Source organism: Argentina silus (assembly GCF_951799395.1).
Source record: "Argentina silus genome assembly, chromosome: 2".
NCBI classification, from domain to species: domain Eukaryota; kingdom Metazoa; phylum Chordata; class Actinopteri; order Argentiniformes; family Argentinidae; genus Argentina; species Argentina silus.
The window spans coordinates 14484703-14511999 of record NC_139656.1 but is presented as its reverse complement, the minus strand read 5'-3'; the positions used below and the strand labels follow the sequence as shown (position 1 = coordinate 14511999).

Sequence of the window (27297 nt, the reverse complement as noted above, 5' to 3'; positions counted from 1 at the left end):
GGCCTATAGTACAAACAAGTATGATATTGTCATTTATTTTGAGAGAGCCTTTACAGCGTAACATTCTGAACAACACTCATGTTTGTTCTCCTTAATTACTTGGTGTCCTTTCAACTTTTGAAAAACATAGTTGTAAAAGTTTTGCGGTGAGCAACATGAAAGGGTCCTTTTAGAGAAACTTAGAATAGGAACTCGTTTTATATTTCTTTTTGTTACCTAAAGTGTTAGCCCATGCCTAAATGAAATTTCACTATGCTCAAAGACCCCAACTGGTTTCCTCACAAATGTTGCTCTGGATGAATGAAGCTAATTGCTTTAAATGGCAGAAACTCTGCAAAGCAGGTCTCCTGTGGCTCAGATCCCATAGAAACAAGAATTACCACCAACAGATGAAAATCAAAAGTAGTACGACAAAGGATTGTGTCACCTAAGTAGCAATCCCTTAATTGCAGTGCCTTTGTACTGTACATAAAAGCTATTCAGATCTGTGGAATATGTTTTAACTCTTTTATTGCACATATTCTCAAGCATTGGTTGGTGATTTACTCATAATTCTCTCTTAAAGTGGTAGTGTGAAATGTGAGTTCTCATATGATAAATGTTATCCTATGGAATAGTCTCACATGTTAGGTTACTTTCATACATCTATAGTAATACTGTAGGTCTAAAAGTAACCTTATTTGCTGATCATCAATAATCAATAAACAGATTGATTATGCTCACAGTATACAAACTATCCCATGTAATTAGTTATTGATTAAACAAAGTCATGTCAATATTTGAATAGTTAGCTTGAATGGGGTTTTACTGTCCTAAATGTTATTTTACATTTGAAACATAGACATTACTTGACCTTATACCTCATTACCTCTCAAAGAAATAGAGTCTTTGTCTGCCTAAGTAAGATATTCCAGCTCTATATACTAGTTAGAATGAACTCAAACTCAATGAGCTTTTATTATCTATCTAATTTGTTATTTGCTGGTGCATTTCATTTCCGAGCCAATTCACACTCATAATCAGATGGCAATTAGTGAGGCATGAATCACAGAGAGCAGCAGACTCTGCGTTCTCCTCCACAGCCTGCTTCTTTCATGACACCTGCACGCTCAGTACAACAACACAGTCTGCACAAGTCATTATTTTTATTCCAAATAAAATCTTATTTACTTCATTTAAAACAGCATTTCTAATTCCATCAGTACTCTTGCAAAATGTAATAAAACGTTGCTTTGTTTCATCATGTTTAAAAAAGAACTTCAAATATCTTTTTCATTTTTTTTTCTTGTAGCAAGGCCTTTTTTAATTCTTTATTTTATTTTTTTACAGCTCTGCGGTTTTGGAGAGATGATAATTACATATCAACACATGAGCCAGCCTACTCATACAACTTTGGTTTTGGTATAAGAGAACAAAAAAAACTCACTATGAACATTTAAGAATCTTTAATTCACACTAGTAATAAAATTGCATTACATTTCATAAAATAAATGTTCCAGTTTATATATACAGAGAAAACAGACTGTACATACCCTCCAAGGAACCGTTTCCCGAAAGGGGAAAGAAAAAAAAGAAAAAAGAAAAAACCAAAACAAACATCACAAAAACATACAAGCAATACAGTGCTCAGCTAAGCAGGCACAACTGTACATCAAAACTTGTAACTGCTCAGTGTTGGGGTGGGGAGGGGGCAAAAAGTAGTACATTTACAATAGAGTCCTTAGGGACCGATAAAGGGGTTTTTAAAAAGTATTGCAGGCAAGCAGACAGACGCTCTTCTCTCTCTTCCTTTCCAAGTGCAGCAGCAACAGAACATCCATGGTGTGTGTGTGTGTGTGTGTGTGTGTGTGTGTATGTGTGTGTGTGTGTATGTGTGTGTGTGTGTATGTGTGTGTGTATGTGTATGTGTGTGTGCGTGCATGCGTGCGTGCGTGTGTGTGTGTGTGTGTGTGTGTGGGCCGCGGGTTGCTAGCTGCCATCACCGTCACCGGGCACGGCTATTGAACCTGCGTCTCAAAGCTGCCATTCAGCTGGCCCTCCTCATAGTCCATCTGACACAGAATCATGTTGTTCTTTAGGAAAAACTTGTCCCCCACGCAAAACCTGCCAGGGAAGAACAACACAAAGGCAAAAGCATTAATAAACAAGACAAAGGAGATGACACCTGACAGCATGACAGAGGTATTTGTTATTAGTGTTGACTGGCTGATAATGGTAGTGTTGCTCTGGGAGAGCGTGGCTGGCGATTGAGATCAGCAGTTAAAGGTTGCCATTGCTGCTCTCTGGGCTTTGATTGTGCACGTTTAGCTGCGTTGCTAGCGACCAGCGCTAATGCCATTGTTTCTAGTGTGTGATTCAAAGCCCCTTTCTGATGGTCGCCATGAAGGTGTGGCTTAAAAAAAAACCTATCATTTCAAAGCAATGCTGACAAGAGGACTGGCGCCCAATGAAAGCATACCCCACTGCCCCCCCTCCCCCCCACACACACACACACAACCCCCTCCCACCAAGGCCTGGCATTCAAAACCAGAGCCACACCAGTTTCCAAGGAAACCCTGCCACAGGGTGAGATTTCCATACGCCAGTTTGGTGCCAACGCGTAAGAATGTTTTTCCTCTAAATTCCTAGTAAATTGAGGGAAAAACACATAGCAGACAGCCCTACTGATGTCCTTTTAGACGGCAGTGTTTGTGTGTGACACAGACAAGGCTGAATGTGTGTGAAGATAAGAGGAGCGCCGATGGCACAGCTGCCTATCAGGCTGGGCCACACTAATGTGCCAGGCTGGCGGAGAGGGCACGGCTGTGACACCGCTGTGCCAGTAAAACCTGGCCCCATGTACCAACCCCTGGGGAGAGAATGGCATGGCTGCAGCCAGCATTCCCATACGCCAGGTGCTCACCATGGTTACTGAATCAACCCAGTGGAAGGTTAATGTCCTTATGTTTTATGTATGGAGAGGGTCAAAACGCCCCTGTGTAGTACAGCAGGATGAAGGTTGTCTGAGCATTGGGGTAACGTTATGGGAATATTAGAATATATTGTGCATGTAAATACTGTAAGTCAGGGGTTGTTGGGAATCAGGTATATTTGCTTTGGTTCGTCTGGGCAGATAAGGTGTCTAGTCAACACTCCTGGACTCAATTTGATAATATAAGAAGAGAAGTTCTTTTTTTTGTTTTGCTATGACTGAATCCATTGAATTCATGCTTAGTGTTACTAAAACGGTAGTCTAGTAAAAATATCCACTGTATGGCAGTGGTGGTCAGTACTAAGGCCTACAACACTACAGTATGTGTGAGGCTCTAGCTTAGCACTTGTGACAGTGTTAGTGAGCATACTTAAAATGATGATCCCTCAAAAAAGCTTCCTTTGTCAAGTGCTTAATTCTACAGAGAGGCCGATGTCTGTGGAGTGGCCTCTAGGATTTCTGTTGCTGTGGCTTCGAGTCAACCTCTCTCTCAAATAAAGCATTCTAGGTTTGATCAGCCTTGGCACTGGTCTGGTAGCTGTATCACTTCTGATACATGAGATAATTTTGTTCCCCTCAATCTTATAATCCCAGTTCTAGTCACAAACACAAACAAGAACAAACTAACTGGTGGGGTCAGAATGGAAAATAATTAACAGAGCATTGCTAATGCAATGCAACAAATTGAGTGTGCTTTCAAAAACGGGAAGGCAGACAAAATCTGGATTTACATAGACTTGTCTGTGCTGAAACTCTGATGCCAGTACAGCACAGTTGCACCTTGAGCATTAGGCAGGGAGCTTTATCAATGGCTACTGTTTGAGCTAATGGCCATTTCAGAACAGCATTTGAAAAAGGCAATCTTGCAGCATAGTTGTGATCTCTCTCTCTCTCTCTCTCTCTCTCTCATTCTCTCTCTCTCATTCTCTCTCTCACTCTCTCTTTCTCTCACTCTCTCTCTCCCTCCCTCTCTGCTTACCTCTGGTTACAAAGCTGACAGGCAAAACAGTCCAAATGGTAAACATTATCTCTGGCTCTCATCACCATTTCAAAGGCTGGGATCAGTTTACTGCAGGCAGCGCAGTTCCCTGTTGTACCGAAGAGCCTGAAAGAGACAGAGGGAACATAGACAGAGATTAACGTACCTTCCTTAGCCTTGATGCAACAGAAGAGCTAACAAAAAGTAAAGACAGAATGAACGACAGAGAAAGCTAAAAAAGGAGGAAAAACATAGAAAAATCGGGAAAAACATCTCATGTAATACACATCTATCTTGGCACACACTTGGTATTTTTTGTTAATGAGGGTTACAAACCTAGATGTTAATTCTTTACTAATGATCTAATTAAAATGATCACATGGTTTTAATCCCCTTCTTCAAAGAGTTTCTCCTAGCACATTGCGAAAGCTATGAAAACAGGTCTGAGGCAACCAATTCAACTGTTGAAAGTTTTCTCCTTTTAAAACCAAAGTACCTAATGAGACTTGCTCCAACCAAAGCCAGCTGGATTTTACACAAGAGGCTAAATTCTATAATGTAGTCAAAAGTTCAAAAGATTCCTGTTGCAATGATATTGCTTCTATCCCCCCTTCTCTCTCTCACACACACTCTCTTTTTCTGTCTCTCTCTGTCTCATTCAGTGCCTGAGAGAAAGACGGGGAAACACAACCTTGAAGAGGTAACTAGATGTTCGCCAGAGCACAGAAGAGACACACAACTCAATGTAGATGCAGTTTGTTTAAGGTTATTAAATAGAACCCAAACCATCAAGGTCACAAATAGAGCAAGAGTGGTCCTGGTGTAGATCTCTCTTCTCTCCTCAAAGCAAAGCGAACTCAGCGCATTCGCCACCCAGTCAGATTTACATTTTCATTTTCCGAGCGCCTGCCCCTATGTTTAATTTGGAGATTTTGAATCACAGATAGACTTATATTCGACAGAAAAAGGATAGCTCCACACGGCTTTGCAAGAGGGGATCAGGCCATAGCAGATTGCCACTCCGACAGTATGTTAAACACTTTCCCAAGTTGTGGGCTCAGACAGAGAGAAGAAAAAGAGTCACAAAGTTGCTATCCAGCTCCTCCATATTAGTCTCTCTCGGTTGCTCTCCCCTTGTCACAGAAAACATCTATCCAGCAGACCCTGCTTCTAATTAGGGCACACTGCCCCAGAGGAGTGCTGTCTTATAGTGGGAGAAAGAAAGAGGGAGAGAGAGATGGAGAGAAAGAGATACACAGGATGTTAAACAGTGGCATTGTTAGAACTGGTTACTGTTCCAGTAAAAAGTGTTTATATAGACCTCTGGCACATGAGCATTCCACACCACCCTGGCCAGTTGCTGCTCCACACAGATCCACTTATTAAAATGATTGTTCACTTTATTGTAATCTACATTATTTCTTTCTTCTCTTTTTCAAACAAGGACAGAATAGTCCATGCTGTATTGATTCATTTAATCTTCTCTTATCCCAAAACTATCTAAAACAAAGCAGCATCTGTATCATCTAGTGCCAGCTAAACCATGCTGGACTCATCTCTATACAGTGCAATCTCCAACACTGAGTCCCATTCTGTTTGTGTGTGTGTGTGTGTGTGTGTGTGTGTGTGTGTGTGTGTGTGTGTGTGTGTGTGTGCTACCACAGCTGCTACGTCTGTCACATGATTATGCTACAATAGCTTCTGTATGCAGTGTCATGCTAAAGCAGCCCAGGTCCCAAGGGGACATGTTAGGGTTGTAAAGCCACCATTTAGGCATTGTTTATGTGTTACTCTGTGGTGTGGGTCATGGGCTCTGTGGCTAATGCTGGGACTGGAAGTGCACTGTGAGTAATGGAGCAAGACACAGTGCTGACTACAATGCAGAGAGAGACCTATAGACCTATAGATACCCTATAGGGTGAGGTCACAGCAGAGCAATGTTTACACAGACCAGCATGCATACAGTAGTATAGCACTGGGGAGAGAGGACTGGCCTTCCAGAATGACTGAGAATGCCCTGCATAATAGAGACACACAGACACCTCATCATAGACACACAATGTCATCAGAGGACAGGCTACTGTACTATGTGATAATGAGAGGAGAAGTAAGGGGAATACCAAAGGCTCATTTTTACTGATGTCTTTCCTGACAGACAACACAGGAGCGGACAGGGTAATGAGCATGCAGTCTCCAGCTAGCTAGCTAGGGTAATATAGAGGGCCCAGTGGCATACTGCTAGTAGACAGCTGGCTACGTGTGAATCCATTAGTTTACCTACTATGTCTCATCACACAACTTGATGCACTTATGATATAATTTACAATCAAAGTTAATAGTGGTTCTTCATACCACACAGTGCTATTTAGAAAAACCTCTTTCTCTTTTAATTACAAAATCGTAGACCGTTTTCTGCTGAATGCCCATATATTGTAATGACACATAGCTGATATTGTAAGAGTGCGGTGGCTCATGCAGTTCAATGTCCCTGGCCCATTTGGATTAAAAATAATCAATATTATCCTCAGAAGTGGTTAAACAAATTATTCTAACATGAATACGATTTTCCAGTTTGTCAGTTAAAATAGAGTGTGAATGCAGGATTTCTGGGAAACTGAGGGCACACCACATTGCTTTTCACTAGATACTGCAGCCACTCATGATTTGTTAAGAAGTCATCAGTTTTGTGGCAGGGTTTGAAGCACCGAAAGGGCCTAGCTTAAAATAGAGGCTTCAGTGGTTAATTTAAGTGGATTAGAGGGTTACAAATACTCATTTGGAAGGTCACCCACAAACTGTGAGACACAATGGCTTGGATTTTGAAGCTGTATAATGTGAGATAAAGTTAAATCAGCCATTACAATGGTGGGGCCATTTAGTGTGACTTTCCAGTGAGTTTGTTGAAGGACTTTCAGGTTTCTTATCCTCTGTCTTACCTGTGCTCTTTTTGTACTGTTTATCTAAATTGCTGACCTTGATTTTCAATCGAAATAAATATTACATTCAATGAATGGAGAGAAATGAAGCATGCCATATGGACATGCTAACCCTAAAAAAAACACTCAATGCCTCATACTGTAGAAGCAGATATTACTTCAAGAGAGAGAAAAACATTGTTTATACAGGAAGTCATTTTCTCCAAAAGATGTGGGTTGTTTGGAACAGAATTAAGCATTACACAGTTAAAAAGGCCCTCTTCCATTGTTCTACACCCTCTGTTATTGTGTGATTAGTGAGGATCTTTAGAGACAGGTGTGCCTTCTTTAGCTGTTTGAACCTGCTGCTTAGCGAACTTCAAACTCTCCACACGCCTACATCACCTGCCTGCATGTCTTTACTGCTTCCCTCACATAGCGCTTTAGCTTTAGCTCTTCATGTCTTCTACCAGATCTCTCAACTCTTTCCCCTGTTTTGTTTGTCAGATTTCATAGAAAGGAGAGCTATTAATGCATTCACAGTGTGTTGTGACCTTCCTCAACAGTTGCAAAGCTTCCTCCTGTATGGATTCAAAAATGCTGCCAGAAAATTGGGCTGTGTTTGACTGTGTAAGGAAAGCGAACAACAACTGTTTTATTTAACAGTTTAATCCCGGGGAGGAGGCGGGGGGTGAAACACATGATTATTTCCAAAGAGAAAATGTCAGCAACACATCTGTTTTTATTCCTGCTACTTTTTCTGTTGTTACTGGATATGTTATAATGTCCATTAGCTTGGGAAACAGTGCTTTTAAATTTCAATTAAAAGCCTTCCGCTTTGAAAAGTTGATGACTGATATCTTCCGCCTAATATAATTCAATAGTTAGAAAATGTCAGGCTTGGGGTCCAAGGCGATCAAAAGCATGACTGGCTTGTCAACCTTTTGTGGTGAGGTCGCCAGATCCTGAGCCCAAGACAAGAATGAAACGTCTAATTAATCTATTGTTCTCAGTGGTAATGAAAGAGTGTGGCAAAACTGCTAATGGAGGCGCAGCCTTCTCCACTGGGGAGAGAACTGAATGTCAAGTGGATTCAGAAACCTTGCGAGAGGTGAGGCTGTCGGGCCAGGCAGGATAGTGGAGGGGGAGAGCTGAGGGGGCTAATGGGGGAGGAGGGGGGAGTTTGGGAGAGGAGGAGGGTCGTTCAAGATGTTCCGGGTGCTCCTGAAGGACGAACCCAGACGGATCTCCCTATCATAATGAATGTGTGTATGGCAGAGCTCCAAACCCAGGGAAATATTACAGGAAGTGTGTGTCTGATCCACCTGCCATGTTTTTAATGAAACGCTAGCTGCTCTGTACAGGATTCTGAACCAGGATTCAGCTCCATTACAGAGTGGAGTGTTTGCCTCACCGTGTGGGTTGGGGGGGGGGGGGGGCGGGGGGGCAAAGAGAGGGTGCATCACACACTTTAAAAACACAGGGCTCTAAAACTGCCTCTTTTCCCAGCGAGAGGGAACATTTTTAATTTGTTGCATAATAGAATTCATCTCAAGCATCTCCAGCCATTAAGTGGCATGCATTTGTCTCAGGCTGAAGAGCAGACGAGTGTTCTGGATTTCATTAGGCCATCAGGGCTCAGGCAGAAACACAGAAAGCCCATCTCTCTCTCTCTCTCTCTCTCTCTCTCTCTCTCTCTCTCTCTCTCTCTCTCTCTCTCTCTCTCTCTCTCTCTCTCTCTCTTTCCTACTGTACTTGTCCCTCTCTCTCCATCTTGCTCTAGCCCGCCCCTCCCCTCACTTTCCTCTCCTCTATCCCCCCTGTCTCTCCCTCCTCCCTCACCTGTCCAGTACTTGCTGTGAGTTTGCTCTCTACGATGCTGTTCAGAGCAGCAGGCGGCTTATGGCCTCCACCATAGCAACACATTTTAATCAGAGCGCTGATGTCCATGATAAGGCCATCGCCTTTATAATGGGAGGGGAAATCAATCTGAGGGAAGCCAGCCCTTTCAGGGGATCATATTTAACCATGTCAAAAGTGCCACTCTGGGTTTCATAATTTTTGCCTTCTCTCGTCATTTGCTCCGTTTATTATTACCTCATCTGCACCATCTGCCCCTTCCGGGGGCAGCAGCCGTCTTAGTGAACCTCTCTCACTGCATCTTAACAGCATTAACTCTGGGTGGGAGCTGATGGATGGTAATGGCTCCTCTCAACGCCTGGCCCAGCCCCTAAACCCCCTCTCGGGTGGGACGTAGCCTGCTGGTAGAGGGAGAGGGGGGGGGAAGAAGGGAGGGGAGGCATAGAGAGGCCAGGGGAGAGGCAGGGATGAGGCAGGGAGAGGGTGGGGTGGGGAAGAGTCAGAGGCCAGGAGAGAGGCAGGGAGAGGCCAGGAGAGAGGCAAGTGAGGCCGGGAGAGGCCAAGGGAGAGGCCTGGAGGGAAGCAGGGAGAGGCCAAGGGAGAGACAAGGTAGGCAGGGAGAGGCCAAGGGAGAGACCTGGAGGGAGGCAGGGAGAGGCCAAGGGAGAGACAAGGTAGGCAGGGAGAGGCCAAGGGAGAGACCTGGAGGGAGGCAGGGAGAGGCCAAGGGAGAGACAGGGAGGGGCCAGAGGAGAGGCAGTGAGAGGGCATGGAGGAACCAGGGGAGAGTCAGGGAGGGGCCAGGGGCAATAGGGTCTCTAGGCTGGCCCCCGGGGGACTGTCCCTGAGATAGATGGTAGGATCTGATTGGGAGGCCCCAGGGAATATGACTTAACGCCCAGGAAATGATCATGTTTAATTTAGCGAGCAGATGGCAGGGGAGGTAGAGGGGGATCAACATTGAGCCACAGACACTGAGGTCGACACTAGCCTGCCTGGAGTGTTCCCACAACCTACCATCTCTCTAATGTAACTGAAACCCTGTACCACCAGGGTAGAGTGCTGTGTTCATGTAAACAAGCAAAAAAAAGAAATCAAAACAAACAACAAACATGATGACATGGAAGTGGATACTTTCCGCTCTGTCTTCCCAAGGCTTAGGCTGAGCGCCTGAGGAGAGTCAGCACATGAAGATAATGGGATTCGGGCTTAATTGACACACATCTCGTCAGTATCGATATCCTGTAATGAGGAACAAACAGGCGCTTGATCTACCAAAACAGCCTGGGAGAAAAAAGCTCTTTGAAAAGCTGAAGAAAAATAACAATCCACTGGTGCACATACAGGACGACGTATACATAGATAGAGAGGCATGGAGGAGAGCTGGAAAGAGCAGGTTTCATAGACATTTATCCTGCCAGTACTAGTTGTGTGAGAGAGTACTTTTTAATGTCACACAGCCCAGGGTGGGGCATGTCCTTTCTGTTTTGTTCTGTGTGTGTGTGTGTGTGTGTGTGTGTGTGTGTGTGTGTGTGTGTGTGTGTGTGTGTGTGTGTGTGTGTGTGTGTGTGTGTGTGTATGTGTGTGTGCGTGTGTGTGTCGGGGGAGAGCGTGGTGTCTCTTACCTCAGGTAATCCCTGCGACAGAGGATGAGGTTGGCTTTCGTGTAGAGGGTGGAGCCCACCTCCCCCAGACGACAGTCACAGCAGGCACATTTCAGACAGTCCTCGTGCCAGTATTTGTCCAGGGCCTTGAGCAGGTAGCGGTCTTTAATCTTGCGATTGCAGCCAGCGCACCCCTTCTGTTTCCCTTTGGGCTGGACGGAGAGCATCGGCACACCTGTAGCGATAAGGAGACAAACGGCCCCGCCGTGATTTACTGCCCAGGAACACGAGTGACTTTTCATGTTCTCTTTTTGATAAGGGCTGCCGCTGCCGCCACAGCTTCTGGAGGCGGCGGAGCTTCGCGGAGGGCCACAGTGCACTGCCTCCTGCTTCATATGCATTAACGGGAACACTCTTCCGTGCTGATAGGCACACGGGTCACATTGGACTACACACTACGCTCACTTCACTTACTCTTACCACAGTATTGTACAATGCAATTAGGATAAGCTGTTTTTTTTTTCTAAACATAGACAACCATTTTGTTTTGCTTACCGTGGTATTTACAGTGTGCTGTATATTATGTTAGTCACCTAGCATTTCATCAGAGCTCATTTCACTCAACTGTCCACACAGCTGTAAAAGCTCCTCATGGGCTTTGTTTGGTATAGATTAACATTAACCTTTTAAAACGCCTCTGACCACAAGAACGCTGCTACCAGACCCCAGTGAGATATGTTATGGTCTAAGTGCCTCTCAGCGCACACTCTCACACAGACACACAAACAGACACCCCCCCCCACACACACACGCGCATGCAAACATGCACGCACGTGCACGCGCACGCACACACACACACACACACACACACACACACACACACACACACACACACACACAGCCTTTCCTCCTTTTACACTTATCTGTACTCATGTGTCTGCAACGAGCGAGCCTGAGTAACCAAACCCGCAAATTGCCCCGCTGTCACGCAGGTCCCCTTTAAGTGCGCCTTTTAGCCTCCTAAAGGACAAATAAAGTCCATTTAATAACTGCACTAAACACTAATAGTCTATGTGTGGTTGACATTTGTGTTTGGACTAAAAGCCCCCCTCAGGCCACTGCTGGTACAGAGAGGCAGTGGCGGGCGCGGCTCCCCTCTGTAGCACTAACAGGTCTGCCACAGCTGAAAGCACAGGACAACAGCTCTTAAGACACTCTCTCTCACACTGAGCTATTGATCCGTCTAATAGAACACACGGCGGCTGCCTGCTCGCCACTCTGCTTTCAAAACACATTTCTCTCAAAAACCGGACGCTGGCTGGCCAGCGTCACAGGGAGTTCGGCCATCGCTTTGTATTTGTGTGCCTATAAAATCACAAAAGCCTATGATTAAGGCCATGATATGCTGCTTTTTTGTGCTGAAATTTCAAAAACCCTTTCTGTGTAGGATCCAAATAGCTTGTTTATCAATGTTTTTCCTTTTTTGTCTACTTCTATCCTCTGGTATCCTCGTTGTCATATTCTTTGTGTTTATGTATTATTGATCTACACATGGTTGAGAGAGACAGGGTGAGATAATAGCCTTGACAGGAGAGTACAGCTCTGTTGTATGTAGTTGTATGGGTTTGAGCCTGGATGCCAGTGGCTTTGTGTAGCTGGGCCAAGCACTTACTGTACTTACTGAGTCATCATCACACCTGCAGAACCATAGAGCCTGTACTAAAGCAGGGCCCAGTAGTTGGACTGTAACTATTGTGTTGGTTTCCATGATCAACAGACCCTCTGCTGGTAGCAAGGCAGTGCATCACTCAGTACCTCTCTCCTGCTCCTCTCTGCATGTCCCTTTTCTCACAAAAACCTCATAGCACTTTCTCACAAATGACTTCGTTCTTCTGAATATCAAAGCACATTTTCCTGTCTCTCTGTCTCTCTCTCTCTCTCTCACACACACACACACACACACACACACACACACACACACACACACACACACACACACACACACACACACACACACACACACGTCTTATTGAATCCAGATTTGTTCTGCAATTTTTGAGACCATCCACACATCAGTAATACTATAATACTCTAATATAATTAGCATTTCCCCTTTTAACACAGTGGAAAGGGAAGGAGAGAGCTTGTTAGTTAAATTCATGGCTTTGGTTTTGTATGTGAATAAGGGCTCTGCTTGTATTCAGACGTCCTATTTCTTTATCAAAAGTGGAAAGGGGAGGCTAATTGGTCCAGCACTGGTGATGGGAGCCATCAATTAGTATTCTGCCTACCCCCCAGCTCCCTCACCTCCTCCCTCCCCAAAACGGGCCCCTTGAAGCTGCCGCATTAGGATCACAAAAAACGCTATAAATACCAATGTTCAGTGTAAATGAAGCTAAAAAGCTTCAAATTGAAGCCACACTAGCTAAGGGCGGTCTCTTCTACCTGCATTTCATGGCTTGTTAGAGGAGCTCTCTGCAGGTATGCCAACAGTGCTCGCCTGTCAGCCTTCCACAGAACTAAAAACAGTCTTAATGAGGAGAGAGTGCTGTGTGTGTGTGTGTGTGTGTGTGTGTGTGTGTGTGTGTGTGTGTGTGTGTGTGTGTGTGTGTGTGTGCATGCGCATAGCTAGGGAATCGGGTTCCCTCAATTCCCTCAGGGATCACACAAAAATCTTTAATTTGCCTTTTATGACAGCTAATTAGTTATTCTACTCAAAATCTTTGCTTTAAATAAGAGAACTAATTATACACAAAGGTCGTTCCCCCCCACCTCCTGAGAACCACTCGTAATTGGTTTAGACCACCACCCACCACACACAACGTACCATCTTCTCACACTTTTACATAGCATCTATGTGTTTTACATCAATAGTGCAAAAGAGGGAGCATAACCCTTTCTTTGGAATGACTGTAGTCCAATACAACACATCCCCTGTTCCAGTCTCCTATGAGCTTTCCTCATGTTAGGGGACATCCTCAGCACCATCAAGGTGGCAACAGTGGTCCAGTCTACTCCCTAATCCTAATATGAAACTGAAGAGTTTGACCCTCCTCCATGCCTGCTCCCTCTACAGGCTTGAGAGAGCTGCCTGAATAGAGGAACAGTCAAACACACACACACACACACACACACACACACACACAGACACATACGAGGAGACTGGGATGCTTACTGAACTGATCCTCCTGTCTCTGTACCGTCTCACTTGATGTCCTCTACTAAAACAGCCTTTGGGAAAATTGCCTTTAAGAAGTCTCTAGTAATACCTAGCACTTCCTAAACAAAGAGTAGTGACAGAAGAATAAATGATTGTATATTGTAAATAAATGTCAGGTCAGTTCCCTTAATGCCAGGAGATGGAGGTTTCTTTTTTGCAGAGGAGTGCACCTGTCACCACACTTTGTACCACGTGAAATCCCTGAGTAGAGCAACGCCTCCCTCCCTGCCCCAACGCCTCAGAGAACAAAAAGTTACATTATGAAAGGAAACGACAGCCAAAGAGGCAGCCTCCACTTAATCCAATCCATTTAACAGATACAAGTGCCACTGACCTTCCAGTGTCATTCTGTGTCACAAAAAGCATACCTCGCTAGTCCATGATTCATACTCTAACAGAGGGGATACATTTTTCCCTTTAAAAGAGGGAGCATTCGCCTTGCCAAATATCCTCCCCTGGAAAATAATTTAATTTACCATTAATACTTGGTATAAAGGGCTGTCAACTCTTTTTCCACCCCTCTTCTTTTTAAAGACCTTATCTCTTAAGAATATGTACAGTTACTTTTTTTTTTCATTGAGACTGTCAGACCATGTACTTTCCATTATAGAGATAGCATCCGATTTCAATGTAAGCCCATTTCAAGTTCCGTTTTTACAGCTATCGAGAAATCAAATCAATGTGGCTAACCCTTTTGATGTATTTAAGGTTTTAAAGAAAAATAAGCCGTTTGGAGCACTCGAGGAAACGTTTGAAAGCGTTGAAATGCAATTATCACATCTGCATGGCAAGGCCTCCATTTCCCCAGATTAGACAAGGAGAGATGGAGAGACAGAAAGAGGGGATGATTAGGCAAGGATAGATGGAGAGAGAGAAAGAGGGGGGTGATTTGTCCTCCGATCCCCTTTTACCTCTTTATACCATACGTGTTGTTGCACGTTAATCTCTCAAATGAGTGCAGAGCAGAATAGAAAACATGCTGGGTTCAGTACAACACTTACAGGCATGGGCTCACCTACTCACTCTCTGGAATGAAATACATCTGATCAATTAGGTGGATTGACACCTTGATGTGACGCAGGCTCCTCGGGTTCCAGAGAAGGGAAATGAGGTTGATGAGCATCACTCAGCCGTCTTGCCCCTGGGGGAGGGGAGGAGGAGGGGAAGATAGATAGATAGATAGATAGATAGATAGATATAGATAGGTACTTTATTGATCCCCAAGGGGAAATTAAGGCGTTACAGCAGCTCACATCACAAACAACAACAAAATAAAGTGACAATAGAATAATAAAATAAAATAGACATCTGAAACATTATATACAGTAAGAACAGTCCAGTGTGATTTAACATCCCACAGTCTGACTCTGATCACCCCAATCGAGCCAGCCGGAGGAGGAGTTGTACAGTCTTATTGCGGCAGGCAGAAAAGATCTCCTATAGCGCTCCTTAGTGCAACGTGGTTGTGATAATCTGTTGCTAAAAAAACGTCTCTACTCTGCCACAGTGTCATGTAGGGGATGGGAGGGATTGTCCATGATGGCCAGGAGTTTGGTCCTCATCCTCCTATTGGCCACCTCCTCCACAGTGTCCAGGGTGACACGGAGGACAGAACCAGCTTTCCTAATAAGCTTGTTCAGCCTCTTGGTGTCACCCTACTTGATGCTGCCCCCCCAGCATACCACCACGTACAGCACTGCGCTGGCCACCACTGACTGGTAGAACATGTTCAGCAGATTCCTGCACATGCGAAAGGACCTGAGCCTCCTCAGGAAATTAAGCCGACTCAGGACATCTGTGTTACCAGTTCAGTCCAGTTTATTGTCCAGGTGCACCCCCAGGTACGTGTAGCTCTGGGCCACCTCCACGTCTTCTCCCTGGATGGAAACAGGAGACAGGGGGTCCCTTGTCCTCCTAAAGTCCACCACCATCTCCTTTGTCTTGCTGATGTTGAGTAGCAGGTGGTTCTGCTCACACCTCTCAACAAAACTGTCCACCAGTCCTCTGTACTTGATCTCCTGGCCTCCACTGACACATCCCACAATAGCAGAATCATCCGAGAACTTCTGCAGATGGCAAGTATCTGTGTTGTGCCTCAAGTCCGAGGTATAGAGGGTGAAGAGGTAGGGAGCCAGGACTGTCCCCTGGGGGGTGCCAGTGCTGCTCACCACCCAGTCCAACACCCAGCCATACAAACTGTGGCCTGTTGGTCAGGTAGTTCGTAATCCAGGAAACAATGTGGGAGTCCACCTGCATCCTCAGCAGCTTATCCGCAAGTAATAAGGGCTGTATGGTGTTAAATGCACTGGAGAAGTCAAAGAACCTGACCCTCACAGTGCTGCCAGCCTTATCTAAATGGGAGTGAGCTCTGTGTAGCAGGTAGATGATGGCATCATCCACACCAATGTCTGCCTGGTAGGCAAACTGCAGGGGGTCCAAGGATGTCTTCACCAGGGGCCTCATGTGTGCTAGCACCAGTCTTTCCATGGTCTTCATGATGTGGGATGTCAAGCAGAGAGGCAGAGAGGGTGGGGTGCGGGGGAGGGGGATTGAGCAAGGGCTGAGTGGACCTCGTCTCTGGGGCCAGTGTAATTACTACTCTCAACTGCAGTAAATAAGAGACTGGTAACCCACCACCATGACAGAGACGCGCCGAAGAAATGACATGCTACATTACAAACGAAACTTCGTCATCATCATCTCCTGACTCACTGATTCACTCCTGCTGAAGACATCAAACAGGCACACATTCATCAAGTACTGTGTGGATCTACGAACTGAATCCTGTGTAAAAGCATGGAGTGTGTATGTACGGAAACCCTCTCCAACAGATCAAAGCTACATGAGAAAATGAATCATGAACATCTGTAAACTGTAATTATCATCAAGTGTATTGGGTATGTTACTCTAACATTTCGAGAGATTCTAGATTGTTAAAAACTGAAAAACAGACATTTATTATACTCTATAGTACTATAGTGAGATGGCTCCATTGGAGCTTCTAAAGCAGTAGTGGCATTACTACAGCACTGCAAGTGAATTACAGTATCTGTGAATGCACAGTTTGGAAGTGACTGAAGCTGTATAAACCCTTGCTATTGTGTTACTCTCTCACTGTAAATGCTGTGGCCATGGCAATCCCAGAAAGAATGTGTCCCAAGACCGAGGTGGGCCAAGGCGGCGCAGAGGTTAATAAGGATCTCAGGCAGATGTCCTGCCATTGTCTGCATGAATCAGCCCCTTTCAATCACCTCACATCATTACTGTAATTGAGCCTGTAGACACTGGCTCTCCTCTAATGCCAAGACAAAACATAAGACATCTGGTAATAATATCAGATGGAATATATGCCAGCTGAAAGCAGATAAATGAGTGCCTTCAAAATGATAAGCATAATCAAGACTGCTCTGATTCTCTGTGTGATTCACATTCTCCTCTCATATTGCAAAAGAGAAGAAAATCAAAAGTGAAAGTTGCTCACAGGCCAGTCAATGGTGCCTCATTTACTGTAATATTTGATGTGTGTGTGTGTGTGTGTGTGTGTGTGTGTGTGTGTGTGTGTGCGCGTGTGTGTAAGGCTTGTTGGTTCTGTACTGTATGTGATCTGTTTACAGTACTGTGTATGGGCTACGTTTCCAGACGGTTGTGTATGAATGCTGAGGTCTGTGAGAGATGACATAATGATTATGATTATGACATAATGAACACCTCCGGTAAGTGGGGAGCAGAGCAGGAGCTGCTGTTGTGGATGAGGAGGGGGGGAGTGTTCATTAACGAGATGCACTCTCTCGCAAACTTTTGCAGCTTGCCGTGGCTAATAAGCCCCGGTGAAACGGAGCCCAGCCGTCCCTTCCATTGACCCTGGCACTGCCTAGGATAAGGGAGGTTTTGTCTCCTGGAATAATTGCTCTTTTCACATGTTACAAGTGTCCTGACCCCCGCGGTCGGCAGCCACTTTCCCCCACCATAATTACTCCTGATCCGCTCCAAATGAGGCGGCCGCATTAGGGCTGCAATAACACTGGCTCGGCTTCAAGCGCGGTGTGGGGAGTCTCAGCAGAGCAGGGCCCTGGAACAGGGCTGCCTTCTCTAACCAGGCCTCATGGTCATTTCCATCACGTCAGAGGTGCATTTCTTACACTTGAAGTCAGTGCAAAGGCCCTGGGCCTTTTTTTGTGTGGGGGCAGGCAAGGAGGCTTACAGAAGGTATTGTTAGCTCCTGGTTGCCCGTTACTCACTGCGGTTTGGCTCGCAGACACAATCCCAATTAACGGATAACTTCATTAGGTCGTTTTTTCCTCACTTTTCAACCCCCTATTATTTTTTAATTTATTCACATGGGGTTAATTAAAAGAAATGTATCGTGGAGATATGTAATAGCTTCCTAATTAAATTCATTACTGCTTATTTTGAGACATAAAACTGGCAGGGTTTCCAAGTTATTACAGGACACAACTTGTTCCAACACTTGGTTTCTTCACTAGCATGGTGAGATTACAGCTTTGGAAGGTGAGCTGTCGACAGCAGTGCCACAAAAGACAGAGAGACACAGAGAGAGAGAGAGAGAGAGAGAGAGAGAGAGAGAGAGAGAGAGAGAGAGAGAGAGAGAGAGAGAGACGCCCATCGCTCCTAACACCTCGTTATGCAGGGTTACCACCGAGAGCCCAGAGAACCTCTGAAGGAGGAATATCAGGGGAGCGATCTGGGGCTTGATGGAGAGATGGAGATAGAAGAGAGGAGGTGTTTGACCATCCAGCCAATCAACTGTGCACCTGCTGTTGAGGCCTGTTCTGGTGAGGGCCTGTGGTCCATTAGAGCCACCTTTAAGCCTACTGCCTCCTCCACACCACTCCTAAATCCAGCCAGGTTGTCAATAACCCTGCATGATGAAAGCATCTTCATATGTGTGAATTCAATTCAGGTTTTTTTTTTCTTCACAGATTGCATTAGCATTTGAATAAGGAGGATAAATCCATCTATTCTCAAACCTGATCTTTTCACAGTCTGATAAAGGGGACAATCTTATCTGCCACTTCATGATTCCTGGCAAAAATGTAACCATTAGCACTGTCACCGCTGCTTTTTCCTCCACCCGGCACCTAATAATGCCCAAATACTTTTTAGCCCACATTAAAAATGCATTTCAGGAGACATAAATGTAGCCCTCTAAAGTTTGTGTCACTCCCAAGGTTAGAAAGTGATGTATGAAATCCCCACTCCCCTGCAATTACAGCACACTTATTATTTCAAAGGATATGCCAGGAGACAGGTGTGCCATTCAGGGGTCCTCGGTGAGTCGAAAATGGAGGGAAAAAAGAACAGGCATGGCGCAGAGTGGAGGCACCATGTGGGCCGTTTAATGTTGAATAATGCAGATTCACCACAGGGGGCAGTTGTTTGGGGGAGACAGGCCTCCAACGTCATTCCAAGCACTTTCTCTCTCTCTCTCCTCTCCACATCCCAATGTCTCCTTATGGAGTAAATAATGAGGCCACTGGGATGGGATGCATGGTTAGAGAGGCAGGCTGGCTCAAAGGGGCCGGGATATGAGGTCTTATGGAGAGCCAAGCCAGGGTGGTCTCCATTGACATGGTGCATATATACATCGATAATAAATGTGATTGGGCAGAACCCTTGACCAATTGAAGTGGTGTGTTAAAAGGGGAAAGGACTACATGAGATATTGATTGATGAAATTGGCTTCACTAGGTGGCCTTTTATACATACACTGTATAGACACGTATAATAAAGTGTTGCACAGTTGACATCTAAGATGTGTTCAGCTTTAAGAAGTGCTCTTTATTCTTTAGTGCCATTTGTTATACCCTCGCACAACGTTTTCTTGGGATGAATTTAATGGCTACTCCATTATTGGCTTGACTAGTCCAGGGGAAACTGTCACATTTCAGTGTAGAAAGGAGAAAAACATTGCCTGCAAGAGGGAATGGTTGTGCCCGTGTGTGTGTGAGTGTGTGTGTGTGTGTGTGTGTGTGTGTGTGTGTGTGTGTGTGTGTGTGTGTGTGTGCACACTCATGTGTGTGCGTGCACATGCATGTTAATGGGGGGGGGAGCTGGGAGGGGGAGGTCCACATTCAGTTACCAATTTCAATTAAAGCTCAGCACAATGGTAAGTGTGCATGAATCGCAGCTGCCACTCACGTCTAATAGATCAAACTGTGACTGTGTAGGCAAACTCATGGTCAGCATTGATTAAATCCAGATCCTTAATAGTCCACATGCCCAATCCCCCCAGTTTTCAGAGCTATCAAAGGCTTTAATTAGTTACTCAAGATTTGATTTCTTGAAGGTCAGCCAATTGAATCTCAGCAATTTACACATTATAGATAGCACACAAGGCTACTATATTTACAAACATACCACAAGTTTAATATGTTTTAAGTGGCAAAGCCACCCTCTTTTGAGTATTGTGGATTATTGTATTCTAAAACCAGTTTAAGTACAGTAGATGTTTATATCTATGTCATGCTTGACCTGAATACATTCATGTGACACATTGTTTTTGCCAACAAAAGCCAAGTAAAGGCTTTCCATAAAGAGATTAGCAAACAGCTTTAATTTAGGAGTTCTTGAAAGCAGCATTTTAAGTAGCCTGTATAGAAAATACGAAATATTATCCTTTTAGGTCTGAAGAACTGTCGTTGAAATGTGTTTTTTTTCTCTATATGCTATGAAAGGCTGTACGTCACAAACTGCACAATGTAAACATAACTGGAGACATGCATAATTTTTGGAGACAGACGTCACCAATATGATTACTTGCAAAAGTACATCTGAGCGGTTACTGACAAATGTATGCAAGTTTTGTTTACATTCTGCAGTTTGTGATGTATAGACTTTCATAGCGTATTGGCACTCACTGCCTAATCCTCTGCTAAAAAGTAAGTACTGTAGGCTAAACCGCGAACAGCCAAAGTAAAAGTTTTACTTTGCTTGAATAGCCTTTGGGTTGGTTGCTGTAACTATATTCTGTATTGTACTTGCATACATACATATATTTTATGAATCTTGAATAGTCTATCATATTGGCATGTATTAATATTGATATATTGCTGTATTTCTATATATGAGTTGTACTGTCAAATACTATTGTTCATTAGACAGTGCTGTGCTATTTTGGAAACTAGATGAGAGTATGCTGGCGTCAAACACTAATGTAAATAGCAAAGAGTATAGCAAACTGTACATCCCTTTCCAATTATTTTGGCCTTTGTAGTCATTACCGTTGGTCGTTATGTCATTTCCTGGTACTACAGTAATTCTTTAGGGGAATACGCCTGAGGAGTTCAGTTGCTAAAATCCCCAGAAACATTAAAGCACTTAAAATATTGACAGAATATTTCCTCGCTCATTGGGATGGTGTATTGAACTCCTAAGCTGAGAGGCATTAGCCTACCTGTTTATAATCCAGTCATACCTTCCCTGCACACACGCACGCACGCACGCACGCACGCACGCACACACGCACGCACGCACGCACGCACGCACGCACGCACGCACGCACACACACACACACCATCTAATCTCCACTAGCTTCCTAGGAAAACTACCTGGAAGAGAGAAATAAAGTTTAGTTAATGAGTGCCTCCAAAGGTCTCCATCCCTAGTGAGCACGCACGCACGCACACACACACGCACGCATACACACACGCACACGCACCCTTCAACATCCACTGCCTTCCGTCTTCAACAAGTAAACAACATGAACAAATATGTATCAAGGGACTATTTCAGGGAGGATTATACAAGGTCTTTCAGTTAATAGGGATAATGGCAGATCAATTTGTTTCAAGATGGAAACTTGCATGCATAAACAGACACTGGTACAATTATGTTGCAGTACTCGATTTCCACATAAATGATTCATTACAGCGATCACTAGCTCATAAACATTCAAGAAAACAACAGGATACTTTTGTATGTCTAAATACAGTACCTTTCAAATCCTATGTCTGTCCTTTTCACTAGGTTGTATACTAACAACCTGTTTCTATAACATCTTTTAGGAAAGAAAGGTTGTTTCAGTGAATACAAGATGGCATTTGTGAGTAGGTTCAGGAAGCATACACTACTGTATCATGAGCTTTACTTTCAAACAGGTTTGGGATCCAATGTGCATGTAGTAGTGTTTACAAAGTCATTATTTGTCATAAGGTTAATGAGCATCTTTTTTAGAGGGTCTACTTTCCACAGCTCCAGACCAGACTAAAGTGACACAGAATTAGACCCCTTTGTTGTAATATGTTTACATCCTAGTTATAAGCGAGATAGATTTGTGTCCTCCCAAAGTTGGTAAAATATTTTGTAAACTAGTGTTGGGAAGTAAGTGGACAGTAAGTGGATAGCACACCCACCAACATGAGTCATGGTGGAGCAGATGTATTGATTCATGGTTAAAACGACTTATGTTTTGGCCTTTAACAAAAAAGGGAAATAATGCCTTAAGTGAATACTCTAGAGTGCATCGGAGAGAGGAGAAAGGGGGTGAAGTTGGTAAATAGGTAAATAAATAAATGTGAGAGGGACTTTAATAACAAGGAGCAGAGTGTGACAACCTGCTTTACATGAGCAGAGAGGAGGGGTGTGTGTGTATGTGTCTGTGTGCATGTGTGTGTGTGTGTGTGTGTGTGTGTGTGTGTATGTGTGTGTGTGTGCTTGTGCGCACAGACCTATATCTGTGCAAGAGCAGTCCCTGGCAGACGAGGAGACTCAGCCTTGCAGTGCAAAGTGGCAGTGAGTCTTGCTTCAACAAGGCAAGTCAGGGGAATAACATGTGGTTTAAAAGACCAAAGGAAAGTAAATTAAAAACCACCTACTGTAAAATCATCAATATGTAGCTGTACACCCTCTCTGAGCAGAGCATGTGTACTATTACCAAGAGCAATTCCACAGGGATGGGCCATCACCACTCCTGCTAGCAGGCTACTTGGTGTTCTTAAAGCAACAGAGCAGTTACACCTGACTGACATTGGACGCTACAAAAAGGGAGGGAGATTTCGAAATCCCTTTGGAATTCAGGTGAATTCAGGCAGAATAACATTAGTCTCTGTATGATTCAAAGGTCATTGGGTTGTATATTTGTTGTCGATGTATGACTGCTGCATTAGCTCTGTGTGAACACAGAGCGCGTCTGCATTCGTCTCAGGACTCAAGGTGAAAGATAAGGTTGCTTCGAGACAGTTTAAAAGGTGGTCTAAAATGACGATTCATCTTAGCGTGTCACTGCGTGTCTGAAGATCTTGTAAAAGGTTTTCTGTGTAACGTTGGGAGTGATGGAGGAGGCCGTCCTTGGAGCTTAGAGAATTCCGTATTTACAGACATCGTTTTGAACCAAACCGCCCCCCCCCCCCCCCCCCCCCCCCCCCCCCCCCAGCCCTCGTCCCCCTTCCCACTTGATACAATTTTGACACCTGAATACAAACCTGAGGTTGGAATGGAGTTGGGGTCTATCTAGCTGAATTTCTAAGGACAATGGAAACACAGATGTTGTCCATTTCCTGTGATGTCTAGGGAGAATGGGTCTGGTTGTTGTGAGACGTTATAACATAGCGGATATAGAGCATGTGGCCTCAGGCTGTAATAAAAGGATGCTCTTACAGCTCAGGAGTGCATAATTGAGTTTGTGTTGCCACCCTAAGGAGAGCAGCCATTTGCACCAGAAGGCAGGTGGGTAGTAGCACTTGCCTTACTTACACATGTCTGTCCCTCAAGTCTCCATTCAGCTCCTTTTGAGTTGCAGTGAAATGATGGTAAATGATATACATCTCCTTCACTCATTGATGTGAGACGCTCCAGCCTGATAGAGATCTGGAGGTTTGGGACGGGAGACAAAATTGGGTCTGGTGAGAACTGTGCGTACGCTAGATCATAGTAGATCAGACGGAATCGGGCACTTACTGCTTAAAATGGTGAAATTGATTTACTGACTGACATTAAATTCTGTATGTTTGTTGTGGATATTTGTTTGATGTGCTGTATTGCCTATTGAACATACGTAGTATGAAGTGGATGCATACTGCACTGCACAGCGGACACAAGTAGTGAGAGGTGTCATTCAAGGAGTAGATGGCAACATTATAGCTTTAAGTTTTATACTGCTCCTTATAAAGAAATATTTTTTTTTCTTTTTGCAATTACAATACATGTATCTACACACTGTATGGGTAATTGCTCCAAGCAAAACAAGTCCCCCCCTGGTAATAAAAGTGTGTGTTCAGCTCTACAATGACAATATGATGTCAGTGAATGTCCACTTATATGCCACCAATAGACTGTGGAGGAATTCAAGTCAGGTAGAGGGATAGAGGGATATTTACAATAATACAGGCAGGTGCTATGATAAAGCACCACAATAACCAGTGGTGATCACACACATATCAAGTGTAAAAATAAGTGATAATATTGTTTGGAGCCTCAGGCAAAAGAAATAGATAAATAATTTCAATATTTGAAATTGGAAAGTTTAATTTAGAGTAAGAACAAGCCAATAAGCTGAGAAAATAGCAAATACGGGAGAGAAAATTACATTCCTGGGGAAAAAAAGTGGAGGAAGACTTAAGGAATGTATAAAAGTAATCTCCAACTGGAAATTAGAAATCAACCCGTAGAAAGGGAATAACAGAAAAGAAATATTACTGTCCACTTTCTAAATCAATATAACATTGCTACAAGACAGAATTACCATGGTAACTCCCGTAAAGAATGAAGCAATTCTTATTATTTCAAAATAGAAATCGGAGCCTCAAGCCCAGGTTTTATTACAGCAGCCGACAGATCACGGGCCTGTATTCATTTGAAACATTGCTTTTCAATCACATGCTTTATGAATGTACAAATTTCATTGGACAGGCTGCTCGCGGGGTCGTAAATTAAAGTGCAAAGGTAACCAAGAATTTATCATCAGGTTTGGGGATTGGAGCATTTTTCTTCAGCCCTGGTTCTTAGAGAGCCCAGTGGTGCGAGTGATCAGCCAAAGACATGTCTACAATGAGGAGCCAATTATTTCTGCTGCAGCTGATAGTTCCTAATACCTTGAAGGAAAGAAAATGGCTGAATTGCTTTTTTCCCACTAGAATTAGAAGTCAATTGGAAACTTTGTATTAGAGGGTGAAATAAAGTGTTCACCTGGAATATTTGGGGCATGTGTTGCCATTCATTTCCAAAGACAGCCATTATTATGTCATTTCCATATTAGGTGCTCCTTTCACAATGCACTGCACTATATACGTACTGTCACAGATAGATATACAGTATTTAATAAGTGAATCTGTCAATACAGGTTTGTGGATAGAAGATGTGTAGTTTAACATGAAAGTCATTCCTATCGATGCTCATGCAATAGGACCACAGCTTACTGATACAAGCAAGTGGCTCCTCAGTGTTTTCATTCAAACAACTCATATTAGGTAGCTAGTAAAGAACTGCATCCCTGTGATTGTATTGTGACTTTGTGAGTTACAAGTTATAATATTGGAGCTGTGAGTCAGTATGGATTCTAGCCTTATTGTAGGTCAGGAAATTAATTTAAAATGTGTGAGTGTTTAAAAATAGTAGGAGAGGGAATTGATTTGTATCCTACTTTCTCAAAAGAGTTTTGGAAAGAGGGAAACAAGGACTAGCTGTCTTCTAGGAGAGCTGCTTATTTCCCTAGATCGTTGTGAGGCTTCTAGACCTCCAAGAGACTTTACACATTTTCATAAGTTTATCGGTGTTACGCCCAAAGTGTTTCAATAAGACTCAATCTGTCACAGACTCAGCATTGCTGTTTTTCCCAGCAGAAAGAAATGTCCTCATAAGTTTCTAATATATGATTTAGGGCGAAGTGCAATATCTTGAAAATTGATGGTCTTACACTGTATCCCATTATTGTTCATATACCCAGGCATTGTAGCATTAGACTGGACTGTCAAACAGATATGCACCTGCATGTGAACATGCGCGCGCGATTGTGCATGCGCACGCGCACATACACACACACACACACACACACACAGACACACACACACACACACACACACACACACACACACACTGTTTCTTCTTATGCACAATGGGCTAATTTGCACTGTGGTTAGAATGGGCTCAGAGAAAAGGCAAGCCTTGATGCCTCAGTGCCAATGGAGCACTAACAGCCGTAGCTGCAGTATGAGAGTGCCCAGCCAGAGATCCAAGCAGCGCTCTCCACTGCCAAAATGCCTGCGCAGTTGGTCGGCACCAGCAAGCAAAGGGTGAAGCTTTTAGGCAATGAGCAGCAGGTGATCTCAGCTTTTCTGCAAGTCCTAATGCTCCTAAAAGCCACTCTCCCTGGTTCTGTAATTGGGCATCAGTAGTTAATGTAGTATTGACTGCATTACATGCTCCTGTGCATCCTTTCCCACTAATGCCATTTGCATCACCTTGTACATTTACCATATTGCTTAGCCAATAGCTGTTAAAAGCAATCTGAATCATGAATCATATAGGGAACTTTTAGCAAGACAGACATCCAAAGGAGACAATTTACAGTTGAGTTAATCTGGGTACATTAGCACAACATGGATTCAGCTAGACAGACCAATTTATGTTTCTACGGCAATCCCTTTATTGGTTTTTAGATGGGTAAGTGAAAGGATGCTCTGCTAAGAGATATGAAATATCCATTTTCAAACATAAATAATGGGTCGCAAATGCAAGCCATTACTTGGGGAAAAAAGCCTCTGGCAAAAACCAAATGTGTGATGACAATATTCTCTGAGAGATGACATGAATAGCCTATTTAAGGTCACTAGAGGTTGTGCGAGATGGTATTATGAGTATCCTATTGAGAAAACAGCATATACCACCCACAGAAGTGGAAGAAAAAGTACTTTTTCTAACAGGCCTGCTTTTTATACAAACTAACAGAGATTAAACCGTCTAGTTTAACAATGTTTTTTTTTTTTTTTACAAGTTTGATGGTCTTGCTCACTAAAATGAAAATATCAAGTTACAAGGACATCATTAGAGGCAAGTTTGATTTAAGGTAAAAAATTAATTGGATTACTTCGCCCATTAGCCTACATTCTTTAAAATAGACAAGTATTACATTTAGGAGAGGAAACTGCGATCCCATTGCATGGTGCTATCTATAATTTGCAATCAAGTTAAAAGCACTTCGCTGTCATCTCCCATCCTGTGCTGATGTCAAAGGCTGCCTCGGCAACTTCAGCGATCCGAGGAGCACTTAGAGCTAAAGGGAGCGTGAAACCATGTGTGCCCGCGTTGTGTTGGTGGTATGTTTGACTACTATGTTTAATGTTCAACATTAAAGTCGATTTTGATAAAACACAGGCTGCAACTCCAAACAGTATGGACGTTATCCTGGAGCAATACAATAAGGCTGTTCTTTGTGCATGCGTGCTCACAACTTGTAATAGGTGTTGGAAGTGAAGAGTTAGGTTTCTCCACGAAAAAAGAGCAATAATGATGCCAAATTAAAGTGTATGAGACGCGTAGTCTATCGTTCACGAAAATAGGACGGGACATGCGGAGTACCCTACAATGGTAGCCTATCCTAACGGACCCAGCATAAAAACATCCCTATTCCACTCGCAGTGACATCCAGATGAAATAGCCTATACCCATCGTCGGGATGTTACTCACCCTCTTCCTTGTCTAACACCATCGTCCTGAGGAACGAGGAGTCCGGCTCCGGGCGATCCGTTCTCGGCTCCAGCAGACTTCACCACTCGCTGTGCTCAAGGCTTTTCTTT

At 43.8% G+C, this 27297-nt stretch overlaps 1 protein-coding gene across 1 annotated transcript; it reads right to left on the bottom strand.

Annotated features, from left to right (window-relative positions):
• Positions 1–1997: 1997 nt before the first annotated feature.
• On the bottom strand, positions 1998–27297 carry lmo1 (LIM domain only 1; the record flags this gene model as incomplete). The annotated part of the gene is made up of 4 exons (XM_083689345.1): positions 27188–27297; positions 10351–10564; positions 3951–4076; positions 1998–2103 (listed from the first exon to the last, which is right to left on the bottom strand). The coding sequence occupies exons 1-4, from the start codon at positions 27207–27209 to the stop codon at positions 1998–2000; spliced, it is 468 nt and encodes a 155-aa protein (XP_083545471.1). The 5' UTR covers positions 27210–27297.